The sequence below is a fragment of the Urocitellus parryii genome, chromosome 5, assembly GCF_045843805.1.
Source record: "Urocitellus parryii isolate mUroPar1 chromosome 5, mUroPar1.hap1, whole genome shotgun sequence".
NCBI lineage: Eukaryota > Metazoa > Chordata > Mammalia > Rodentia > Sciuridae > Urocitellus > Urocitellus parryii.
In genome coordinates this window covers 118,166,473-118,185,170 of record NC_135535.1, presented here as the reverse complement: position 1 = coordinate 118,185,170, position 18,698 = coordinate 118,166,473, and the positions used below count along the sequence as shown (strand labels likewise).

At 50.4% G+C, this 18,698-nt stretch overlaps 1 protein-coding gene across 2 annotated transcripts in view; it reads left to right on the top strand.

The window, feature by feature from the left end:
* The window catches only part of Iqsec3 (IQ motif and Sec7 domain ArfGEF 3), a 103,386-nt gene that overhangs the window by 78,127 nt on the left and 6,561 nt on the right, over positions 1-18,698 (top strand). For both annotated transcript variants that reach the window (XM_077798689.1, XM_077798690.1), the window contains 6 exons: positions 7,345-7,467; positions 7,912-8,078; positions 12,341-12,480; positions 14,147-14,272; positions 16,627-16,726; positions 17,028-17,189. In XM_077798689.1, coding sequence (XP_077654815.1) covers positions 7,345-7,467; positions 7,912-8,078; positions 12,341-12,480; positions 14,147-14,272; positions 16,627-16,726; positions 17,028-17,189 — 818 coding nt within the window. The remainder of the gene's footprint in view (positions 1-7,344; positions 7,468-7,911; positions 8,079-12,340; positions 12,481-14,146; positions 14,273-16,626; positions 16,727-17,027; positions 17,190-18,698) is intronic.

The window sequence follows — 18,698 nt, the reverse complement described above, 5'->3', positions numbered from 1 at the left end:
TGTCTGCCAGACACTGTCTTGCTCGCATTTAAAGAAAAAAAAAAATGAGATGACGAAATTCATTTTGATCACAGTGGCATAGGACGCTTCATTTCTCCTCCACACAAACTGATTCCACACACTGATCAGTGTTAACAAGCAATTTGATGCAAGATTGTACCTGTTTATACAGATGCAGGAACATCTGTGCTTCTGCATCCCGAGCCCTTGTCAGGTATTTGCTGCAGCCTCTGCGGAAACCTACGGGAAAGAGGGAGGCCCAAGCAAAACCTGCACAACTCGTGATTCTCTCACCGATCAGATCAGCAGCACCTCCCAAGACAGGTCCAAACAGGCTGCCTTGGAAGCAGTCCAGTTTCCCCTGGTTGGTTCTCATCACTGACTCAGAGGAAAGCATGTGTACCCCACCCCACTCACTGCCTACCCTCTGGAATCCTCAGGGTCATTTCCCTGCAGTTGTGTACAGGTCTGGGGTCAGCTCTGGATGATCTTGATAAAGCAGGCTAAGCAATCCAGTGCCACTGGGTGGTCCTTCCAGATGTGCAGGCCACTGGGAGTTCTTCTCCAGTTGACCACATGCACAAGGTCCTGTTCATTGGTCTCTCATTCATTCATCATACAGAACATGTATTGAGCTCATACATATACTAGGGATACAGAGATGAGAAGAGCTGCCCTATCCTGAAAGAGCTCAGAGTGTAAGGAGGGAGGACAGGTAAGCACGTCCTGACCCAAGGAGGGAAATGCCATGGCAGACCGGAGGCAGATCCAGGGTACAATGGGTGTCAGGAATAAAGAATAATGTGTGCGAAGTGCAGAGGCCTGAAAGAGGGGCCACCAGGGGGAAGAGGCGGAAGAGGTGGAAGAAGCTGAGATGTTAGTGGCACAGGCTGCCTTTTTTGCTGAGGAACTAGGCTTTCGTACTAGGAATGTGAGAAGGCCTTGAAGAAATGTAAGCAGGGTAGTAAGTGACAGACTGAGTGTCCTAGAAGGACTATTCTGGAAGATGGTTGGAGGAAGGGAGGCTATTGCAGTAATAGTAGGAGAGGATGAGGCCCTAAGCTGCAGCAGTAGCCACCAGGAGCAGGGGAGGAGGCGGGACCGAGAGCCTGTGACAGGAGTGGGAGGGGAGCCGAGGGGTCGTGTCACTGTGAACAACCTCCAGAGCTAGTGAGAACTGGGGACACTCGGTCTTTGCATATGGATATGTTGGTGCTTCATACCACTGCATTGGTACCAGTTATACCGAATATGCTGTATATGTTTTCACTTTAAGAGGGAGGGGAATGGCTGGGCTTGGGGACATTTCATCTGCAGAATTTATAAAACTAGACATTGTCAAATATTTACTCAAGCAAGTCAAACTGTTAAATATCAGGTAAAACAAAAGATGTACAGCCTGACTTGCCTGCAAGAAATACCAGTGCATCCTATCCTCTCATGAGCATTGCCCAGTGATGCTATTCCAGCCACGGCACCCCAGGTGCCCTCAGCCAGCCAGATCTCAGAAGTGCCCATCAAGTGCCAGTCAAATGCATAGAGTTGGTGGTGACGCAAGAGCTCCGGACTAGGTAGCACGGTACTGGTCTTTCATAGACAGAGATCAGCCAAGAAGCAAAGTAACTAGTTAGTAAAGTCATTGCAAGGGACAGGGAAGAGTGGTCAGTGTGTAGCAGTTACAGTTGTTGGAATAGATGAGGCCATCTAGAAAGGGGCCTGGTGACTGTCCCAAGTCAGAGGTCAGAGAGAGGAGGAGAGGCACCTCCAGAGAAGAAGAGGGCAGATCCAGGGTACAATGGGTGTCAGGAATAAAGAATAATGTGTGCGAAGTGCAGAGGCCTGAAAGAGGGGCCACCAGGGGGAAGAGGCGGAAGAGGTGGAAGAAGCTGAGATGTTAGTGGCACAGGCTGCCTTTTTTGCTGAGGAACTAGGCTTTCGTACTAGGAATGTGAGAAGGCCTTGAAGAAATGTAAGCAGGAGGGATGATGTTGCCAACAGCTGGTTGGATGAGGACAAAGAGTCCACTGGATCTGGCAACATGGTGGCCAGTGGTGACCCTGTCAAGAGGGGTGCTGTGGATAGATGCTTGAGTGGAATGGACGGAAAAATGAGTGAAAATGAGGAAGCAGAGAGAGCACAAGAAGGGTCGTCTTCTAGAAGCATGACTGCAAAGAAGAGTAGTGAGCAATGAAGGGCCAGGGTAAGGTTTTAATTTGTAAAATAAAAACACGCACGCATTGGGGTGTTCATGAGAGCAATTCTTAGAAGGGAGAAATCAAACCATATGCAACAGCATCTCAAACTGAACGTGGCCAAGACAAGTTTTGATGTCTTCTCCACTAACTGTGTCCACCCCATGTACTCATCTTTGGGAGTAGCATCTCCGGACTCCCAGTGAAGCCCGAACTCTGAGATCCATTGACTCCTCCTTTTCCACCCTCCCACGTTCCTATCACCTAAGAGGTTGCTTGGATCAAGCACTCAGTTTGTCTCTGCTGCTTGTGTCTCGACCTAAGCCTCATCACCTCTAGCCTGGATCTCTGCTGTAGCGTCCTGACTCAGGGTCCAGCTCATTCTTGTTCTCTGCTTCATCTCTTTCATTCATTCTCTGCCCAACAACCAGAGAAATCTTTAAAAAATGGATCACGTCACTGCCCTGATCATTCCCTGCCACTGTATCCCACCACATTTAGGATAAACTCTAAGATCTCTCTCTGCAGGCCATGAGAGAAATGCCCACCTGCATAGTCTCACTGTCCTCCATTCTCCCTGTTACTCTGCACTGCATTCTCATTGACCCTTTATAGGTACTTGAAAGTTCTTTCCTACCACGGGGCCTTGGCATATGCTTCCTCTTCCTGTTCAACCCTACATATCTTTAAGATCTCAGCCAAAATGTCATGTCCCCCAAGAGGCCTTTAAGGACACAGCAATATAAAATAATCTCTGCTTCATCCTTTCATGGAACCATGCCCTTTCTCTGCATAGAACTCATCACACATATAAAGAATTATTTTCAACTCTTCATTTCATGTCTGTCTCTCTCCCAGGACGGAGACTGTGTTTGTATTTTTTGCCCACCCTTGCACTCAGGAGTCACTCAATGCGTGTTCATTGAAAGACAGCCAGCCAGCCAGCCACTCCCAGGGTCAGGAAAAGTTCCAGAAGTAGGGAGGTGGGAGCCCCTGCCGTGGGCTGTGTGCCCAAGCCAGCTCTGAACTGCAGGTGCCCACACAGCCTTCCTGCTGGCTACCGATGGACAAATGCCTCCTCACACACCAAGAATCAGCCTCCACACTGTGTTGGAACATACCTCCTGAATTCCTCCCAGGCCCCCACCAGGCATCTGGGGAAGATGGCAGCCCCCAGGGAGAGACACATTAGCACCAGCCACTGAGCTGCAGAGAGCAGTGGGAAGTGGGAGAGGCAGCCCTGCTTCGACCAGGAGATGCCCACAAGGAATGTGATGTGTGCAGTCCCCCTGCAGGGCCGACTCCCCTGTGAGCATCAGTTTCCTGAAAATGGCTAATACTGCACAGGCTTGAGGAGATTAAGTCATGGTGTGATTAGTGAAGCACTAAGAACAACACTCATTAAACAAGAGCCTCCCACTGGCATTTGGACCACATGCTGCCCCAGTGGACACACAGGGGTGCACCCTAGAGGGCCCAGTTGGATCCGAAAGACTGCTTTCTAGTAGTGGGAGTGTGGGACAAGTCCCTATGCAGTCTCAGTTTTCCTTTCTGTAAAATGGAAAGAGAATCCAACCAGGGAAGACACCTGGAATGTATGATGTTATTTGCCTTAAAGGTGATCAACAAGAAGAGGTGACTGTCCTGGGTCAAAGTAGGAAGGATTTGATAAACTGTCACCAGTCTGCTCCCCACAGGGATTCCAGGGTAGGAAAGAAAGGTGGAGGGGGGTGGAGTTTAAAGGGCTAGATGCTGCAAAATAGAAGCCATGGAAAGAGAAGCAAAGAGGAGAGAGGAAGAAGAGGTCAAGGTGCTGGCTGAAAGGTACAGGAGAGAGAGGCCAAAAGAACCATGCTGTGAGGGACAAGGATTGATGATGCTTCCAAGGCAGCAAGACCCTGAGGTAAAGGTCCACAGGAGCAGCACGCTGGGGGGCACACAGTCCCCTCCCAGCCACCTTCCCCAAGAGGACACAGAGTGCACCATGGGGAGCATATAGCACCTTTAGAGACCAGCTGTGGGCTCGCCCTTCTCTGGGCTCTGGCTAGGGGACGTCAGAATTGGGAAGTGGGTTCTGCATCGAGAGGAAGCAGCTTGCCTTGGGGAGGAGTACAGAGACTACTCAGCCCTTCCCCTCCCTTACTTGGCAGTTTTGTAGTCAGAGAGGAACGCAGGAATGGGGGGGGGGGGTGTTGCGAGCATCCATATTTCCTTTCCTCCCTCCCACATGACCTCTCACCTCCTTGCACTGGAAGGTGCTGAATTAGAGGCTGCTCCAGCTCTGAAGCCCAGATGTCCTCCCCTGAGGTCCCCCCAGCCCACAGGCCCAGGAAGGATTAACCCAGCACTCCCTGTTTTGTGGTGGGTGTTTCCACCTGGCTGATCTCCCAGCCCAGCCTTTGGTCCAGGGCTCTTGGCTCATTACTGGAGCTTTTAACCACAGCCCCAGGCGGGTGAGCGTGCAAACCGGCTACATGTCACCTGAGTGGAGGACGGGAAACTAGGCCATCGTGCTTGACTGAGCAGATCCCACCCTCTCCAGCTGCCACCTCCTTCCGCCACCTCCCCCAATGGTGCCCTGGCCTCCAGCACCCACCTCTGTCATTATTTTTGCAGGGGAAGGACTGATCCAGAGCTCTGGGGCAGAAGGAACATGGAGAGAGGCGGGGTGGAGGGTGGGATCTAGAGGAGGGAAGAGAAACCAAGACCTCAGTTCAGGAGCCCACAGGGAAAGGGCAGGGGAGAGGCTGGGAGGGTAGATGGACAGATGGGAGCCAGTCGTGGGGAGCAGCTGGGTGCCAGACCACAGGGGCCAAGGGTCATCCTGGGAACCCTCCAAGGAGCCAGGCTTGCTGGTCTGCATTGACCAGGCTGGGCCCGCTGTCATCCTGCTGGGCCTCCTAGGTGTCGGGGATCCTGGGGTGAGAGGACACAATGTGGCTGTCTTCTGCTTCATGCCCTGGCCCACCCTCCTCAGTCCTCCTCATCTAAATCCTCTCTCTCTCTCTCTTTCTCTCTCTCTCTCTCTCTCTCTCTCTCTCTCTCCCTCTCTCTTTCTCACTCTGTCCCTCTCCCCCAGCTGTCTCCCCCTTTTTAAGTTGATCTTTCTCCCTCCTTTTCTTCCTTGCTTCTCTCTTTCACTCTCTAGCTTTCCTTTTCTCTTTCCCTGTCTGTCTCATCATCTTCTTGTTCTCTGCTTCCTCTCTTCTCCTTGGATCTGGTCTCCATCACTGCGGGTCTCTTCCAGAAAAGCCTTGCTCTGTGGCTCAGTGGTGCTCAACCATCCCCTGCTGGACTGGGCAGTGGGGACTCACCCGTGTGGGCCTGATGGTGCTGTCCTCAGAGCCGTATTACAGCTGGGGAGGGTGCAGGGTGAGGTAACGGGAGCCACCGGGAAATTGGAGTGTCCTCTCACCTGGCTGGACCTGCCCAGTCATCCCTCAGTGCCCACATACTGACATTTTTGGTTCTTATGCTCAGGCAAGGTTCTTGCCTCCAGCTCCCAGCCCATCTCTCCCCGATTCCTAACCAGGCAGACAAGCCTGAGAAGAGCAGGCCTCCCGCCAAGCAAGGGGAGCTTGCAGCTAGCAGATCATGGTCATGGCCTTGCCCTTGGTCAGGAAGGAGAGAAGCCTCTAACTACTTCTCAGTCCTACCTTCCCTCTTTAGAACTCATTGGTGACACGCACTCCTTTTTAACCCCTGCCCCTGAAAGAAGTGGGGGAGGCAGACTCCAAGCCCACCAAGATGCCCTGTGGCAACTCCCCTTGCTTTCTCTGGACAGCTGACACCAGAGTTGGGCTCTGTTGGTCTTCTAGGAACATGGAGAACGTGGGTCCTGCTCAGAGCCCACCCCTTGCGTGGCCACTCTGCAGATGTTTTCTGAGCCACTGGTGGGTGTGCTGTGCACTGAATCACGTGCTTGTAGCCATGGGCACACCCTGGAGGGCCAAGGAACTGTGAGAGGTGATTAGTGCCTGGGGTTTAGATACTGCCTTGGAGTTGGCCAAGGGTGTGGGGGGCTGGAGTCCTGCCCAGCCACATGGTAGCACTGGGAACTGGGGGTCAAGGCTGTAAGGAGCCAGCAGGGAGGAGAGAAATGGGGGGGGGGAGAGGGAAAGACAGCTCTGAGTCTGTCAGCAGCTACGACCGCCTCATGCTCTGCTATCAGCTTGAGGGGAGGAACGATGCTTAGATGCTCAGGGGAGGTCTGCAGCTTTGCCGGGCCTCGGTGAGCAAGGCCCATGGGACCACGCCCAAGGAGGACAAGGCAGGGTGTAGGGGCTGAGGAGGCCCCTGGGAGTGATCCAGCCCAGAAAAATGAGACCACTATGAAGCAGGGGGATTGGTGGATGTCCCCAACTCCTCTTCCCACTACTCAGTGCAATGGGACATTCGAGGAACCCTTCAGGTTTCGAGTGGCATTTCAGGTGGAAAGTCCCTGGGGGAGCAGGGACTCTGACCTCCTCCCTCTTCAGAAGAACACACTGAGGCTTAAAAGGGGGGAGTCCATTAACTCAAGTCACAAAAAGCTCAGCCAAGGACCAGGACCAGAACCTGGCTCTGTGCGTCACAGTGCCCCATCCCACATTAAATCAGGGGTCCCAGCCTACCCAACAAGACTCCCCTGAGAACTGGGGTTCCCCAACAGGTCTTTGAAAGATCAGAAAAATACCTTCTATTTATTCACTCTATCTCCCAGGCTGGTCTCAAACTGCTGAACTCAAGTGCTCCTTCCTGTCTTAGCCTCCTGCCTCGTTGGGACTCCAGGCCACAGCTGTTACTCCATTTTTAAGCTTGCTTTCACTCTGGGCTCTTGGGACTTGGAGTAGGAGGGTCTGACTTCAGCCTCCCCCTGCCTTTGCGGCCTTGGGCACCGGCTGACTGCTCTGCGCCTCAGGTTTCTGGCTTGTGAAATGGAGGTTACAGCCTGTGGCCTGCCTGACGGGGCTGTTGTATTGGTAGAGAGGAGGTACGAAAACACTGTGCTCTTGGGTTATTCCTGGAAGACTCCTGAGGGGAAGTGAGCTTGGGAGACCCTATGTCCATCCTTCCTGCCCACTTCAGAGGGCCCTGGCTGTACATCCCGAAACTCAAGTACAGCAGAAGGTCCCCACCTGTCCTCACCACCCCTCCTTCCACCTGCCCTCAGCTGCGTGGTGGATGAGATGGACTTCTCCAGCATGGAGCTGGATGAGGCCCTGCGGAAGTTCCAGGCTCACATCCGTGTGCAGGGGGAGGCCCAGAAGGTGGAGCGGCTCATAGAGGCCTTCAGGTAGGACCCTTCCCCCTTCGCATGTGCCTAGAGCCTGGGAGTGTGGGTGGGGAAGCAGAGCTGCTGGGACTGCAGAGACCAGAGGTGCTTCTGAGGCAGCATGAGGGTGGGCTGGAGGGAAAGGAGGAAAGGAAACAAGGGGGGCCGAACCCTTTGAGCCCTCTAAGCTGGAAGCAATGTGGGGCCCTCCAGATGGACTGCCCGTCGATCGTCCCCACCAGCCAGCACATTGGTGTTGAGCATCTGTGTGAGGCTGGTCCTGGGGGGCACCTGGGGAGCAGTGCTGCTAGCCTGTCCTCTCAGCGGGGAAGAGGACTTCCATATGGGGCAGACCATCATCTCCCTGGGCCCAAAGCCCTCGGGCAGCTGGGTCATCCCCTCGACAGTCCCCACTGCTGGAGCTTAGGAAGCTCACGGTGCCACCCTGCGTCTCCCCCACCACAGCCAGCGCTACTGCATGTGCAACCCTGAGGTGGTGCAGCAGTTCCACAACCCCGACACCATCTTCATCCTGGCCTTTGCCATCATCCTCCTCAACACCGACATGTACAGCCCCAACATTAAGCCTGACCGGAAGATGATGCTGGAGGACTTTATCCGGAACCTGCGAGGTGAGGAGGTGGGGGCCAGGTCAGTTCATCGTTGATTCTGTTGAGTCGGAGACCAAACTGTAGATTGTCACCTGTTCTCAGGGTCTGGTCACCCAGGGCAGGCTGGGAAGGTTGCTTGCTCATCTTCAAAGCAGCAGAGACCCTTGGGCAATGTGAATACTCTCCATTGGATGGCCTGTAGGTCCCGGGCACCAGAGTGGGCACCTGGGTGGCATCAGCCCTTCCCCACTCCACAACTTAGGAGAGAGAAGAGCCAGGAACAGGGCCTTCAGGTCCTGGGTCCATTTTATTCAACCTTGCAGGCAGCTGTACAGCATCTGCCAGCCAAGTCCTTTGATGTTTTTTGGCATTTAAAAAAAATCAAAGTTATACTTGCATATAATTTAATAAGATCAAAATAATTCTATAGGACTCACTACAGAAAAAAATTAGTTTTTGCTCATCTCATCTTTCTTCTTTTCCAGGGGCAAACACTTTCAACATTTTTAGCTGTTTGTTTATTTTGTGCTGCTGGGGATGGAACCCAGAACCTCATATATGCTAAGCAAGCACCTATTAGCTATTTATTTTGTGTTCCCTCTATATCAATAAGTAACATTGTCCTGCTTCTTTTTTTCTATTCCTTTTTTTAATTGGTATAAAGTACATACTATACAAGGTATGTAAATCTGAGTGCTTGATGACTGTTTATCTTCATAGACGCCTGTGTGATTGCACCTGTATCCACATACTGATTTTTACATCATCCCAGAACATTCTTATGTTGCATCCCATTAGATACACTTGCCTAAGCTTAAGATGAACACTATTCTGCCTTCTAGCACCGTTATTTTGCCAGTCCTTGAACTTTATATAAATTAGGTTAGACAAGAAATATATACAGAGAGAGAGAGAGAGAGAGATATTTATAGATAGATACAGATGTGTGCACATATGTGCATAAATACACACATATACATATTGGTATCTGGCTTCTCTTAAACACTATTGCTCATTAGTTTTTAAATTTTTTAAGCATTATCTTTTAATTTCCCATTATACAACTTCAGAATTTAGCTCTTGTCCATCTGCTTTCCCCACACCATCCCCATTAAAAGCAGTGTTCACCTTAGGGAGGCTGGCTACACACAGTGAAAACCTGAGTTATGATTCTTTCCCATTTATATTTTCCTTGGAGTCAGTACTTGTATTATTTTTCCATTTCCTTAGTTCTCTAGATACCTGCCACCAGTCCATCCTGTCCTTGCCCCTGATTATCCAATTCCTGTCAATCACACAAACCTGGGAGGAACCCCGGGACTCCCATCCTCTTGCAGCTGTGTCTCAGGGCCTCTGCTTCTGCTCTATCTGGATGGTTGTTGGGCCAGGCCAGCCACAAGCCATCATCTAGAAGTCTCCTGGGCTGGATTCCTTGTTCCTGAATATCATAGCTTCCTAATTTTTAGATGACTTTCAAAGAAAAGGCATCTTGGAGAAAAACATTTTTGAAAACTTGCGTTTTCAAATATACCTGTTTCTATTTGTCCCTTTGATTGGGAGTTTGCTGGGAACAGAATTCCAGAAGGAAACAGGTAAATGAGAATGTTGAAACTTTGCCATCATGCCTTAGCTGACAGTGCTGCTCTGCTGTTTGAATTCCTGGCCTTTTTTACACACTCTTTTTCTCTCTTTCTGAAAAGTTGTTGATTCTTCTGTTTGCCTTTCATGTTTTCAATTTTCATAATGATGCTCCTTGCTAGGGTTCTGTTTCCACCCACTGTGCTCAGTACTGAGTTAGTCTTTACAGCCTAAAAACACACATCCTCCAAATGTGTAAGGTTCTCTTAAATATTATTATCTCTTATATTTACTAAATATTGTTAATCCACAGGGAATTGCTTCCCAGGATACCCCTCAGATGCTCAAGTGCCTTGTGAATTATATATAAAATGGTGTGGTATTTGTATAAAACCGAGGCACATCCTCCCATACACTTGAATTCACCTCTAGGTTACTTATAATATCAAATGCAATGCAAATAGTGGTCTTGCTGTTTACATAGCACTGTTTTGGGAATAAGGACAAGGAAAAAGTCTGTACATATTCAGGGCAGATGCAGGTTTTTAGAAATATTTCTGTTTGTTGGTGGAGCCCACAGACACAGAACCCGTGGACACCAGGACACACTGTACCATGTTTGACCATTTAGTTTCTCCATGTTTTCTGTACTTTCTTCACTTCCTGTTATTCAGTTATTGGGTCTCCTACTTGATCTTCTAATCTTTATAGTTTGCTATGTGCCATCATTGTTTTCTTGATTGACTTTCTGGAAGATGTCCCTCAGCTTTAGCTTTAAAGCCCCCTACCAAATTTTTCATTCCCACTGTTATTGTTTTCAATTCCAGTAACTTTTTGTTGTTGTGGTTCTCTGAATGTTCTTCTCTTATAGCATTTTTATTCCTGTTTACTAGTTGGAATATCTTCTAGTAGCTCTTTGAAGATATTCATATGCTCTTATTTGTTTGTTTTACTGGCTACCTGCTTGCCTGTTCCTTCTGGGTTCCTTTTTCCAGTTATCCTTTTATTTCTTTCTCTTTTATGTTACAGACCTTCCAAATGTAGTTGGTGAAATGTGGTTGTCTGTAGTCAAGAGGGAGCTACTGAAAAGCTGATCTAACGCTGTGTGGGTGCAAGTGATTTAGTTAAGCTCCTCCCTGATCACCTGCTACTGCAGTATCTGTAGATATTTTCTTTTCTATTGGTGGATTTTTACCAGAAGATAAATGTCCAACCTTTGGCCCAGAGGGTCCAGTTCTGGCTGCCAGTGTTCTGAGATCTTTGGGGGAAATGAGGTCAAGGTCTCTCAATACGTAGATATCAACCTCATCTTCCTGTTTTCAGCACTGAGTCCCACCCCTGGCTGGGATTGAGTTGCCCCAGCCCCAAATTCCTGGTTTAGCCCTTCTTCAGGATTTAGTACCAGTCATCTGCTCAAAAGAGGAGGAGACAGGACAGCTGTCTAGCTCATTTTCCAACTGTGTTGATCTCCAGTTCACCTCCACTTCACTCTCTGGGGTTCCTGTTGCCACCAGTTCCTTTTGCCACCTGTGGGATGTTGGGTGGCTTCTAACCTCTGCTAGTTTAGGTTTCAGCTGTCTGAGGTTTGCTAATCCACCCCATTATTCACCCACTTGCCAGACCCCAGGGTGCTCTGTCCCTTGTCTGTCTTAGTGGATCTAGGCCTTTTGGGCATCCAGAGAGCATCGAGGTCGTCTTGAACTGAGAACCTGTGTTCCTGCTCTTTCTCACCCACAGCCTGATTTCTTCAGGCCCCTGGGATGCTGCAGCGCTTGTTTGCCTGACTTTAAAAACCAAGATCAGACATGGAAGAAGGAATGACAAGACAGGGAGTTAGAAGGCATGACGTCCTCTCAGTAGTTGGGAAAGCTCCTTTGAGGGCCTTCGCCAAAGTCCTTCTATTTTTAATTCTTCCCTCTTATAAAAGAAGCATGTAGACATTAAAGAAAGAGTTGGGAAAAAAAAGAAAAGAAAACTAAGAAAGAGTTGGGGAAAATAGAAAGAAGAAATATTTCTTACTTCCTGTTTCTATTTCCAAAAGAAAATCGTTTCCACGTGGGTCTATTTCCTGCTAGGACAGGAAATAGAAATAGTGTGGACCTCACGGGGACCTAGGAGCCGGGGTGGAGGGCCTCATCACCTGCGTCACCACAGGCCACCTACCAGCTTCTCTTTGCTGCCTGTCCCCCGCCCCCCTCCAAAGCTCCCAGTGAGGGGAGAATCTTGTCACCCCTTCCACAAAGATCACTCAACCACATACTCCCATCTGGAGGGGAGGGCCTGGGGGGGGAGATCCTAAAGAGAACAAGACAGAACATCCCAAAGATGCTCCTGGGGTGGGGCTGGGGGAGGTCAAGACAGACCCTCAGAAGGCAGAGGGACCACAGAAGCAAAGACACTGAGCAGGAACATGGAGGTTGTACTGGGCCCTCAGGAAAGGGTCCTGCCAGGTGAGAGTGGAGGTTCTGACTGAACACGTCAGCAGATGACCCTGGAGATGCCGTGGGACCACACCCTCATAGTGTGTCCTGAAAGAGGATGGGAACCAGCTCTTAAAGGCTTTGGAACAGAGACAGGAGCAGGGCCTGACAAGAGCAGGGCCACCCTCCCTGAGCTTGTCTGGTAAGGTTTGTCCCCATGGTCCAGGGCGCTGACCCCCACCGTCCCCTCCCTCTTCTCCTCCTGCTCCCCCTCCCTGTTGGCAGGTGTGGATGACGGTGCTGACATCCCCAGGGAGCTGGTAGTAGGCATCTACGAGAGGATTCAGCAGAAGGAACTCAAGTCCAATGAGGACCATGTCACCTATGTCACCAAGGTGGAGAAGTCCATTGTGGGCATGAAGACAGTAAGTGTCCACCACGGAGCATGTGGGACTTGGTTTCCTCTCCCATGGCTACCAAGCCACCCCTATCTCACATCTCCTTTCCTTTCCTTCTTCCTAACATCTCCTCCCACTCTCCTCCTTACCTTTTAAAAACACTTTTCTGTTATCCATTCACTGTGTGTTGGGTGCTGCGCCTTGTTCTTTCCATTGCATCATATCCACATTGCCTCTTGCCACCAGCTGCCACAGCAGGACAGACTACGGTGAGATGTCAAGAAGGACTGCCCTGTGGTATAAGGTTGAAGTATCTGAATGGCCAGATGGAGAAGTTTAGAATCCCTTTCCAGGATGGCATGGATACCAGGAATTCCTGGAAGTGGGCTATAGACTGGTGCCTCAAACCATGGAGGTGCCCCTTCATTGTAACCTGTGTCACAGGCAATGTGTTCCAAGTGTGTAATGATATTTTTAATTCACTGTGGTCTATTTATACATGCACAGTATAATTTTGTCAAATACATTCCACATTTCCTTCTCCTTCCCATTCCTCCCCTCCCCCCTCCTCCTCCTCCTCCTACTCCACTGGTCTTCCCTCTATTCTTCTGGTATCGGACTCTCCCCGCTCCCATTTTCCCCCTTATTTTGCTCTAGCTTCCACATATAAAACATTCAACCCTTGATTTTTCTGAGTTTGGCTTATTTCTTAGCATGATGTCCTCCAGTGCTATCCAAGTACTGGCAAATGCCGTGATTTCATTCTTTATGGCTGAGTAAAACTCCATTGTGTATGTATGCCACGTTTTCTTAATTCATTCAATTATTGACAGGCACCTGAGTTGGTTCCATAACTTAGCTAATGTGAGTTTGTGCAACGATTTTTCAAGTGAGCATCCTGGGTAGATTACAGCACTCCTCACATGGGCACAGAAGTGCTTTATACCATGAATATAAAGCAGGAAGAGCAGGTTCCAGTCCCTCCTGACTGAATGGCTGGCTTGGGGAGCAGGCTGGAGAACTTGGGGGCCTCCTCCAGGGCTCTGTTAGACTCCCCCTCCCAGTCTGCTTTAGCGCCTTGGTGGCTGAGGTCTTAGGCCTCTGTCTGGTTTGTAAATGGTTTGCTTCTCTTAGTCACTAGAGAAGGTTCGTGGGTCCTTGTAATCTCCTCACTCTTGCACACCTGCATTTGGGTGTGCAGTAGAGAAAGAGGTGGAGGCGTCATACATACAAGCTGCAGCCTGGAACTTGGGGATGCCCTTAAGGTCACAGAATGGAAAATGTTGACAGTGGCTGGATGCCAACAATTGATGGCTCTTTTGGAGTTCTTTTCCCCACTCCTTAATCTCCTCACTCCCTCTAGCATCATGCACCCCTTCTCCTCTGGCTTTGCTCCCGGAGAAGTGCCACGAAGGGAAAGGCCCCAGATGAGGAGAGAAGAGGTTTAAGGGTCAAGAGCAGGCCCTGCTGTAATGGCAGAAGGGCATCCCCTCTACCTGAGTCGGCTCCTCTGCTGGAAAATGGAGCGGGGTGCGGGGTAGGGAAGAGGTGGGTGCGAGGTCAGGAAGAGGTGGTGCGGGGTAGGGAAGAGTTGGTGCGGGGTCGGAAAGAGGTGGTGCGGGGTAGGGAAGAGGTGGGTGCGGGGTAGGGAAGAGGTGGTGCGGGGTAGGCTCAGCCGGCGCCTGGGTTCCAGGTGCTGTCGGTGCCGCACCGCCGCCTCGTCTGCTGCAGCCGGCTCTTCGAGGTGACCGACGTGAACAAGCTGCAGAAGCAGGCGGCGCATCAGAGAGAGGTGTTCCTCTTCAACGACCTGCTGGTGGTGAGCCGAGAGGACGGGCGGGCCGGGCGGGGCGGGGCTGAAGCTGCCCAGGCCCCCCTCCTGGCTCAGTCTGCACTGGGACTCTGAAGTGGAGGGGGGCGCCCAGAGCTCGCAGACAGAATGCTCTCCACTCCGTGACTGAGTCACCGTTTTCCTGGCATTTACACATCGTGGGTGTGAGGTAGCTCAGGAGAATGTGACCCTTCCGACTTTGTAAGTGGAAGCAGAGAGACATTAAATGATCTGTTCGTGGTTACACACCCAGGTGGCAGTGAACTAGACCCCAAACCATCTGCCTTTCCATGTTACAAAAATCCTGGGACAGGGGAGCCCAGCAATGTGCTCCACGTCTCCAGGCCCGGCAGGGACCGTGGGCCCACTTGGAGCATGTGCTACGCCTGGGTCTGGGGAGAGCTGGGTGGGTGGGGGGTGCACAGCATCCTGCTCACATACACAGACATACACACGACTGAGGGGTTCTTTGCTTTTTGAAAACAAGTATGCAGTCACCAGATCTTTCATCAGTGTCCACTATGTGCCAGGCATGTTCTAAGTGCCCAGAAACTGGGGTGAGCAGGTTTTCAACAAGATATGTCTTCCCGTGGTACCACCCTCATCCTCTCTATTCAGAGCCTCGTGGGCATCCCCTCTCACTCCTCCACTGCCCCACGTCAGTCCCACCCCAAGCGCCTCCCCTAGGGGACAGTCACTGCCCACCAGCACCCCACCACAAAGGCCTCCTTCCACAGAGCTGTGATGCCATCTTTTTAGAGTGCACATCAGGTCCCACCTGGGCTCCAGACGGCCGCCCCGGGTCAGGGGAGGGCCCAGGTCTTTGGACTGCATCTCCTACACACTCCTGGGGCTGCTCCCACCAACCAGGACTGTCTTCTGGCTGCTCCCTCACTTCCACTGGACCTTGGTGTGGTGGTCGCCCTCTCTATGCCATCTCAGTTCAAATACCTCTCCCCAGGTAGACCCTCCTGCCCACCAAGCAAGGCAGACTGCCCGGTCCCTTTTTGTTCCTTATCCTGTTTCATTTTCTTCAAAACACCATTTTCTGAAATGACCTTCTTTACCCCTTTCGTCACTAGGCTTTATGGATTGATTGAATTACATCTTGACTGTCTTCCTCCAGCATCACATCTGGAGGGCAGGGGCACTGTCTTGTGCCCTCCTGTTGTTTTAGTCAGCTTTTTCATTGCTGTGAATAAAAGATCTGACCAGAACAATTTTAGGGGAGGAGAAGTTTATTTGGGGGCTCATGGTTTCAGAGGGCTCAGTCCACAGACAGCCGGCTCCATTCCTCAGAGTGAACCTCCTGGGACAGAACCTCATGGGAGAAGAGAATGGCAGAGGGAAGAGCTCACCTGATCAGGAAGCAGAGAGGGAGGCTCTACTCCTAAATACAAAATATATACCTCAAAGCTATGCCCCCAATGCCCACCTCCTCCAGCCACATCCTACCCTCCTTCAGTTACCACTCGGCTAATCCCCATCAGGCAATTAATTCACTGATTGGGTTAAGACTCTCACAACTCAATCATTTTTCCTCTAAACCTTCTTACATTGTTTCACTTGTTAGCTTTTGGGGGACACCTTACGTCCAAACCATAACACCTGTATTCCCAGAGCCCAGTTCAGAGGAGGTGCTAATAAAATACTTCTATACTGAGCAACTGGCTGGCTAAGCTTTCATTTTAGTAGGAGAGGGAGAGAGAAAACAATTAAGCAAATAAATGAACAAGAATATCAGATGGCAGTAAGGTGCTACAAAGACAATAAAATAGGGTGACAGGTCAGAGAGACTGAGGTCAAGGGAGAGGCCTTCGGTTTGCTTTTGGTTTATGTTTTACATAGGATGATCCAGGAAGGTCTCTAAAGAAGTAGCATTTGAGTCAAGACCTAAGTAATAAGGGTAATCCAGCCACACAGAAAGCTGCAGGAGGAACTATAGAAAGGGAACAGCATGTGCAAAGGCTCTGAGCTGCCCCTTTTCAGGCTGCCGAAAGGAGAACAGTGTGGCTCCTGCATAAAGCCAGTGTAAACAGTGGCCAGATCCAGTAAGGCTTACAGGCAAGGGCAGGAAATGGGGACTGGCTTCTAAGTGCAGAGGCAACAGCCACAGGTAGGTTTTCATCAGTGAAAAGCACACATGTATATCTGTACATGTATATATGTGTGTGAATATATCTTGAACGCATGCACGTGTATGTATGTGTGTGTGTGTGTGTGTTTGTGGGTTGATTGATGTATTCACAAGTGTCCCTGGGTTTTGATGCATGTGTGTGTGCATATGCACGTTGTCAGGAATCCACTGTAGTCAGTAAATTTTCCTGTTCCTTTCTTGGCAGATTCTCAAACTGTGCCCCAAAAAGAAGAGCTCCTCCACATACACCTTCTGCAAGTCAGTCGGCCTGCTGGGCATGCAGTTCCACCTCTTTGAGAACGAGTGTAAGTCCCCCCCCCCTTTTTTTGGTGGTAGTGCTGGGGATTGAACCCAGGGCCTTGTGCATGCCAGGTAAGCACTCTTCCAACTGAGCTATATCCCCAGGTCTGGAGTATAAGTCTTGAGGATGAATGAATGACCCTGAGACAGGCACATGGGGGGGGTGGGGGAAGTAGAGGGAAAAGGGCTGGGGGGGCAGGTGAAGGGGCAAGTACCCAAAGACTCCATCCCTTCCCCACATCTGGCTGGCTCTAGCCTTGATGCTGCTGTTGCTCACAACCTTGGGGTCCTGGGGCTGGTTTCCAGATTACTCTCATGGCATCACACTGGTGACCCCCGTCTCGGGCTCTGAGAAGAAGCAGATGCTGCACTTCTGTGCCCTGGGCTCTGATGAGATGCAGAAGTTTGTGGAGGACCTGAAGGAGTCCATCGCTGAGGTGACAGAACTGGAGCAGATCCGGATAGAGTGTAAGGAAATGGTGGCCTGGGACTCCCTGAGGTGGCCAGTGAGGCCAGCTTATAGACAGACATGCCTCTTGCTCCTGGGAGCAGCCCCATTCTGCCCCTGCCCCACTTTGGACCCGCCCACACTCCCCACCTCTGCCTCTCCCAGCACCACCGCAGGCTGCTGGACAAATGGGGCTGATGTGGGTGTGGCTGTACAGTTAAATGAGGCACACTGGAGCGTGCACACAAGCAGAACCCAGGGCTTCACACACACACACGCTAAGCAACCACTCCACCACCGAGCTACACCAGGTGAGGGGTTTTGAGCAAGGGGTCAATATGACAGGGCATCATTTTTGGAACACCTGCTAGGTGCAAGGCAGTTTATCTATATTCTGCTATTCCTTGCAGTGACCTTGAAGATAGAGGTATTTGTCCCACTTTAGAGATGAGGTTCAGAGGAGGAATTAGTATGTCCAGGTCATGTCTATGAGAAGTGGAGGAACTGGCATTTGCATTTTAAGTCTGGTTTCAAGGTTCTTGTTCTTGCTACTCTGATTGGGAGAAGACGTTCTGTTTATAGTTTCCTAAGAAAATAATTGAAATCAGAGTAAAACAAAAACCACCAGATATAGCTTAGGTCACTGCATGGTGGGGCTAAATACATGCACATTCCTTTCTGCAGTGTTTGCTCATTTGAGTTCTGTGCTGTCACAAACTGACTCTTTTCAGGGGCTGGAGTGGATACCCAGGAGGCCACCTTAGCTGTTGTTCTTGAACATTCTCAAGGATGTTTCACGTCTCTTATGGTCAAAACATCTCAGGTGGCTTCCACACTGCCCTGGGGAGCCATTGCACACTCCCAGCACTAGCAGTTGCTGGAAGAGACATCTTTTTTCCCATCAGCTGTGGGGCAGCCTGTAAATCCCTTCCCAAAGCAACTGAGGAGCTGATATTGTCAGGATCTGCTGTGTCCAGAGGGGAACATCCCCTCCTGCTGGCCAAGGGAGCAGGGAGAAAGGCTTAGGCTCCTTTTTCGGTCTTCAGGTGAAGACAAAGGGAGGAGAGATGATAGGCTGGCCATGGGGCAGGCAGGAGAGGAAGTCAGAAAGCGAAAGAGAAAATGGAAGCCAGAAGCCGCTACCATGAATTGAGCATCACTGCATGCCAGGCACTGGGCTGTAGGCAGAGCCTATCAGTTTTCACAACCACTTTCCATGGGTGTCTATTAATCTCATTTTTAAAACAAGGAAACTAAGGCTAATAGAGCTTAAGGAAGGTGTCCAAGTTCTCAAGGTAAGTGACAGCAAGCGCGGCACCCAGTTTCTGCAGACTTCTTGTATGTAATTATGATGCTAATTTCTCCAAAGCCCAGAAGGCCCTCTGGAACTCTCCAACAATTCTCAGTTCAGTAAAAATATGAAGTATTGATGGATGTTGTGATTCAGGCAATCGGGACAGATTATTCTGGTTTGGGGGCTTTCAGTTCAGTGTCCCTGGATTCTAGACAACCAGAGAGACAGAAAATGG